The sequence below is a fragment of the Scophthalmus maximus genome, chromosome 17 (assembly GCF_022379125.1).
Source record: "Scophthalmus maximus strain ysfricsl-2021 chromosome 17, ASM2237912v1, whole genome shotgun sequence".
In the NCBI taxonomy this organism is placed as follows: Eukaryota; Metazoa; Chordata; class Actinopteri; order Pleuronectiformes; family Scophthalmidae; genus Scophthalmus; species Scophthalmus maximus.
In genome coordinates this window covers 5728217-5735454 of record NC_061531.1, presented here as the reverse complement: position 1 = coordinate 5735454, position 7238 = coordinate 5728217, and the positions used below count along the sequence as shown (strand labels likewise).

The following is a 7238-nucleotide window of genomic DNA, read 5'->3' as shown; positions in this document are numbered from 1 at the left end:
TTCTTAAATACAAAATAAAGTGTTATTTACTTAACTAGCCGCTCGCATAGATTCGAGATACTATATTATCATTTCATATAATTATCATAATTCTGTGAGACTGGATCATTCGACACCCTTATATTGTGCACTAGTCAAAAGTAAAGCAGGCATCATAAATGGAGATGACCGTCAATCAATTGTTACGGCATAGCTCATCTATAACTAGTAATCATGCTGTATCGCATGTTTATCGAATTGCTGTGCGTACTTTGTAATTATTATTCTGCGAACTAGGTGCAGTTTTCAGATACAGGTCCAACAGCAACAGAATCAAAATCGAACAAACACTCGCCACTGCAATGTGTGTGTGTGTGTGTGTTAATTCAAGTTGGATGCCAACGACGTGGTTTTGTTTTAAAAGAATTGTTTAGCATACAAATATTTTTATAGCATTCGGTCTGAGAATAAGTAATGATGTTTCTACAATGGGAGCAGAAGTTGTCGTGGCCGAGTGGTTAAGGCGATGGACTAGAAATCCATTGGGATCTTCCCGCGCAGGTTCGAATCCTGCCGACAACGAATTTTACTTTTTTGGTTTAATTTTAAAAGAGAAATCATGTTTTTAAATCGCTGTGTCGGAAAAATCTTGTCACGGCGATGAACCGTCGCATTCACGTTCACAAAACATCACCGACAGCGACTGACGCAGTCCGGTGGCTGGAGGAGCCGCCACTCTGGTGGTTTAAAAATAATGAAACAGCGCCCCCTGTTGTGACATTACCAGGACTGCTGGGGCTTCATTTCGATAGATTCATCTCATTAATGTTCAACCATCATTGGAGACAAAGACTTTAATATGTTCTTTGTCACGAACTGGTTCGACTATCAACCATTCAACCCTACGAAAACTACAGACATGCAGAAGTCGAATACTTATACTGCCGCCTTCTTGCTGCAAAATAAACTATATATAATTGGTAGTACTTTATTTGACATATTGTCCCTCTTGAACGGATTGTTTTATAATAGAAAATTCTTGAAACAATGATAAATCAGAATCGATCAGCCAGTAGGTGGGAGTAAAAAAACAGAAATGACTGGAGAGACTACATCAGTCTCGGTCCAAGGGCATGGATGGATGATACTAACGCATCTATTATAAGACATTTATTTGGCTAGATGTAGTGAAATGAGTTAACTGGGACGAATCCTCCTCCAAAGTTTTGCCTTGTCTTAATTTAAATGGTTGTTTTGACATCTGGCTGGCATGGGGTAGAAAGAGTTTGAAATACACAGGGCATTTACAAGAGGAGCGGTTAAATATCAGTTAAACTGACTCACAGATGGACTTGAGAGATTCTTAGGCCTTGAATGCAACCTGTGAATTCCAGATCGCCTCCTAATGCGTTTGTGCTCATCCCATCGACTGTATGGGCCTGCCAGCGGGACAGTCGAGGGGAAAGTCTCAACCTTCCATCTCTTTGCTGTAGATTTTGTCTTCCTGCTGTCCTGTCATTGCAGCACATCTTGTCGTTTTGATCATCTTTGTAGTTGTTTTGTATCTCTTGGTTGCAGTTTTCTGTCTCTTTGTACTCATTTTTTTCATTTGTTTGCAGTCTCTTTATTGCCCCTCTTTGTGTATTTTTGTATTCTTTGCGGTCATTTGACCAACTTTGGAACAGCCATTTCATACAGAGGCTTTGGTCCACTGCCTCCTCGTACTGTTCCTGCAGGCCCACTCAGTATTAACCATGATAAGGACAAGACAACGACCTATTGTTGTTTTCCTCCTCAGTTGGAGTCAGAGGTAATACATCTTGACAAACAGAAAAAAAAACAAGATCTTAATTCTTCATTCGATTGCCAACATCCTACAGCCTGCTTTCTGCAAATATTAGTGCCATGTGACCTTTGAACACCAAACCAGATCCAAACGTCATATTTCGTTTTACCTCAAATATTGGAGGCACATTCTAAAACTGACGAACTTAGACCTGTGCACTTGTCATCCGATCTCCCTGGACGGATGTTAAGACCATGTCTGAACAGGGCCCTTGTGTCTTTATCACCCTTTCACAAGAACCTTAGAAGATGACCCTGACACTGACGGTCTCATTACCTCAGGCAGGTTGTCTGGGGCCCTGAGTGCAAAGGCTCTGTCCCCTTTAGTTTTCCACCTGGTCTCTGGAACAGTGAGAGGACGTCAGTCTGTGGAGCTCAAACGACGCAAATGTTACAGAATTAAAAAATTAAAAAATTATACATATATATTTATTGTATATAATTGGTAACAATATTCAATATTGGCACTGATGACTAAAGTAAAGGTTCATAGCTTTGTATGATAGAAAACAACATCTTTGTATTCTGAATTGTTGCTTGGACTAGAGATAAGTATCTATCGTTTTCCTTTATAGTACAAAAACATGTTTTCAGCGGTGTTTGCAGTACAGCAGGTTCACACCTCAACAATTATTTAGTTGTGCAAAGTAAATAAGTACATCAGTCAAGTACAGTCCATCCCTATTTACATTTCAGGCCACTTTATACTTCTGTTCCACTACATTTTACTTAATGTACTTTTTACTCAGGAAATTAAGATTACACAAATAAAACACAAGTTTATATATCACAATGAATTGTTGTAGTTTGAACGACCTGAGTCTATAAAAACTTTGAATTAGCTTCACCTTGACAAACTACAACGTACTGCTTATATATTTGTAATCAATAAATAATGATCTAATAAGATAATAATGTAACACTCACTGGGGTTATCTTTAATAAGTCATATTCATCACAGATGTTTAACAGTGTGGCATTGCTGCTACATTCACTTGACTAATTGTTCCATCACTTGCATAGATCCCTCAACTAGAAAATATAAATACCATACCGTACTGCTGCAGTAGTATAGTTAAATACAGTCATCAAGCCAGTATGTTGCATTAATAGTCAAGTTAGTCTCTGGTGACATCTCGTGGCTAAATACCAAAATTACACAACATTGAAAAAAATCATATACAGTAGAAAACATAAGTCCTTATTGGGAAAGATTAAACGTTTGCTAGTCTAATGAGCAGAACAACAAAATAACTTACTCTTTGAATATACAACTTTTTGGAATTCAACATTGAACATCACACAAATAAACAAAACAAAACAAAGATCACTAATATAGATACAGTTTCCACATACATATTCATACACATTCCAATCAAAAATGCAAAACATTACTTTGGTTCGACGATCCCCTTTCAAGGTCATAAAAAACAGACAAATGCTAGGTTTCAAAAGATCTACCAAATTTTGGACCACTTTAAATTTCAAACATGCACCCAGTATTTAGCAAAATCAAAGTCAGCAAACGTGAGCAAAATGCAAAGTCAATTTCTGACAACTGGATGAGCTGTTATTTCAACACACCAACAAGTTGTCAGTTTGCAAGGAGCTGCTTAGTTCCCTCCCCTCAGGCGGAGCACAAGATGGAGGACGGACTCCTTCTGGATGTTGTAGTCGGAGAGGATTCGGCCGTCTTTCAGCTGCTTGCCGGCGAAAATCAACCTCTGCTGGTGTGGAGGGGTGGTTTCTTTATCCTGGATCTTAGCTTTAACGTTCTCAATGGTGTCGCTGGGCTCTACTTCCAGTGTGATTGTCTTGCCAGTCAGGGTCTTAACAAAGATCTGCATACCACCCCTCAGGCGGAGCACAAGATGGAGGGTGGACTTTTTCTGGATGTTGTAGTCGTAGAGGGTGCGGCCCTCTACCAGTTGCTTACCAGCAAAGATCAGCCTTTGCTGGTCTGGAGGGATGGCTTCCTTATCCTGGATTTTGGCTCTCACATTCTTAATGGTGTCACTGGCCTCGACTTCCAGGGTGATGGTCTTGCCAGTCAGGGACTTCACAAAGATCTGCATCTTGACACTGTTGAAAGAAGATATTCCAAAGAAAATAACCTTAGTATAACTTTCAGTTGTGCGGAAGCTCATAGACTGAAAGGGGACAAAAACTTATTTGAATACAATCCAGTTTGTGTAATGAAATGTGGTGGACATAGCAGAATTCCAGGAAACGTGACCATACGCACGTGCAGGCGGTGAAACAACGTACCGTGCTGTCGGCACAATGTTGTCGGCCTCGGACACACCTCAGAAATTGTGCACGTCTTTCCGGGTGGTGGTCTCAGTCCGGGTTTCTGGCCTCTGCGTCTGCCGTAGTCCAAATGGGATTCTGGGAGGATTCACTACCTTTTATATGGATGAGATCACAGATCACAGGAGCGTGTGGGCCTTTGATCCTGTGATCACTGCATCGACAGGGATGACATCACATTTGCATCACGATGGAATATTTTGATTTGACATTTGCTTCTATTTTTAACTACACTATTTACACTATTTACAACTACACTATTTATTATGTTATGTTATTCTACAACTTTATTATTAGGGCCCAAGCACCAACATGTGGAGTCCCTCTTGTTTTGAAAATGTTTATTATTTTTGCCTAATTGTGCATGACAACTCAACAGAAATCCAATGTGATTCTGTGATTTTTACACTTCTCAGTGTTTCTGTCGCGGCTCGACTGTGAGCATATGGCTGTGTGACTGTGTGACTGTGTGACTGTGTGACTGTGCGTGTGCATGTGCGTTCTCTCAATCAGCAACCGCTCATGGCTGGCATGACCTTCGATGCATACGTCTCCAGATTGTTCGACCAGTATTCACAGTAGTTAGTGTCGGCCCGCCAAGCTCTGCGTCCTAGTTCTTGTGCATCGTGAGATTCCTGCAAATCCCGATCCTTTTCCCGTGTGCAGACCCAGAATTTGGATCCTGTGTTCTCGCTACCTCCATGCCAGCACTCACCTGCTGGGATTTCTCCTGTGCGTCTCCAGTGAAGCCTTGCTTTTCCACGCCATGTTTCCTGAGTATCCTGAACGGCCTTCGTCTCATGCCAGTATCCACCTGCCTGCCTCTGCTCAGGAATATCAGTAACAATAAACCTGTTCCTTTGTCCTCCATATCCCCGCCTGTGTCTGCACCATCTCGACCCACTCGTGACACCAACCCCTGACAGTTTCACTCTCATCGATTTGATTTGTGGCCACAATATCAAAATTAACTGACACACATTTATTTTTAAGAAAAAATCTTATTTCATAGAGCTGTGGGCAACACCTTGACTCGCTCAACCCCTCCCGGCTCCGCTCCCTTTGTGTATGTGCATACAGAGCGGGAAAGTGAGATCTGATCACAAGTGGTCACTGAAGACACAAATGATATCTGTCTGTGAAACCATGTAAATCCGTGTGTGTGCGTGTGTGTGTCTAGACTGAACTGGAAACGTAGGTGACCATCATCACGATGCCGGAGGAAGACGAGCGCAAACAGGTCACGAGTTCATACGCTAACATTAATCTTCTCGGCTCACTCGCCGCACGAAATGTCCTCCTCACTTGCAAATCCTCAAATCATCTTAAAATGTCCAAACACGGTGGAGAGCTGTGGGCTTTTAATGCTGGCACGACTGCTGTCGCCTGCTGCCGCAGCACCATATGGCAAACAGCCTAGTCAAGCTTAAGAGGGCAAAAAAAACTAACCCCGGGGCAGAATTTGTGCTTCTACTTTCAAAGAGGCTCCCACAATTATTTGAATTATAATTTCATGTACATAGTGTATCAGATAAACCCATATATAGACTTTGACTCAAATCACGGCCTGTGCCACCAGTGTTGGTTGGAGGCCACCGTGCAACTGTCTCTGGGTTACATCACTGTGAACTGTGATGGAGATGAGTAGACGCACTGGAGCAGGCCGACCTCCATCCCGACTGGAGTACAGTCCAGATGAGAGAGGAGAGCAACGCTGCCGAGGCAGCCGGCGAGAAAAAGTGAAGAGGAAGCTGGAGGAAGTCAGTGAATGTGGAGCAGACGGCGTAGCAGACCGTGACTAACGTGACGTTAACGATCTCTCCGTGGGCTTCTCTTCGAGGGGATGACATCATCGGCCTCCCCCCTCCGCCGCTTTCTTGTGATCAACTGACACATGAACATCCTCCGCACCTCGAGAAGTGTGGCCTGGTGCACTGAGATGACATTCAGCTAGAAACCACTCACTGCCTCATGCCAATTCTCTGCTGTCTGGAGGAATTCCCTCTCACAGGCATAAGGCTTCTATTTTCATAACGCGCTACCTTTTTTAGATCAAAGCCATTATGCTTTAATACAACACAAAAAAGGCCCAATACGATCAATAAAAAGGATCCTTTAATGACCATTTGGGCGTTGTTGCATGTTTTTAACCCATTTATCACGGGTCCAATAAGAATACTACACATGTTTTAAACACATCAAAACCTCTGCAATGCACATTTTTTTTTTCCAACCTGATTTATTTCTCTCTCAAATCCTGATTTTTTTTTTTTGAGATTCCCACAAAAACAGAATCACCATGCACAGAGGAAAAAAAACACATGTGCTTTCAACTGTATGAACAAGCAAGGCCAATTCTGCCCAAATTTGAAGCTCGTTCGATATTCTACTGAGATGGATGACTCAACACGGCCAAGTTGGAAGTCTGCAAGCGGATTATCATAATGCACTGGCGTGAACACTGTTGTGGAAACCCCCGGTCGCCCTGGAGCTGCGACGGTTCTGTACATGAATTGATCAAACGTTTTGAAAAAAGGTCAACACTTATGTCAAATCAGGACCACATAACATCTGAAAATAAAAGAAGAAATAACACAATCTGTCCCTTTTAATGATCTTTCATGCCACCTTCAGGCAATGGGTGATGAAGCTGCAGTTTAAGTTAATTGGTTTTTCTACATAAACCTGTCTGTTTGTTTCAACTAAACTATTTTCAAATTGGATACCAAAAAGGTTTACCTAGAACAATTTGAGACTACAAGGGGATTGTGCTACAGACTGCTATGCTGAGATGGGCAGCTTCTGGCTCCAGCTATATATGCTTGTCATACAGATGTCAGACTGGCATCAAGCCAGTTCGATTACAAAAATGTCAAACTATTCCTTTACCTGTAAACCCCTCGAACACAAACACGTTGGCTATGAAATACAAATTTGTCTACACGATGTGAAGTGTTGGAACTCTGTAGTACTGCTGCTACTTTCTTTAGTTTAGCACAGCTCCGCACAGCTCCCTCTGGGGGAGAAACTGATGGCTTCTACTGCACAACTCGGACGGCTTCGCGCCAGCAGAAACATTACCGGAAGTATGCAGGGGGCAGGAG

At 42.2% G+C, this 7238-nt stretch overlaps 1 protein-coding gene and 1 non-coding gene across 2 annotated transcripts; one reads left to right on the top strand and one right to left on the bottom strand.

Moving 5' to 3' along the window:
* Positions 1-479: 479 nt before the first annotated feature.
* trnas-aga lies at positions 480-561 on the top strand. The gene has a single exon. It is a non-coding gene; the product is annotated as a tRNA-Ser (tRNA).
* A 2180-nt stretch (positions 562-2741) lies between these two features.
* On the bottom strand, positions 2742-6007 carry LOC118288578 (polyubiquitin-like). The gene is made up of 3 exons (XM_035614842.2): positions 4850-6007; positions 4093-4229; positions 2742-3906 (listed from the first exon to the last, which is right to left on the bottom strand). Exon 3 carries the CDS (start codon positions 3897-3899, stop codon positions 3438-3440), a length of 462 nt encoding a protein of 153 aa, XP_035470735.1. The 5' UTR covers positions 3900-3906; positions 4093-4229; positions 4850-6007; the 3' UTR covers positions 2742-3437.
* Positions 6008-7238: the final 1231 nt, after the last annotated feature.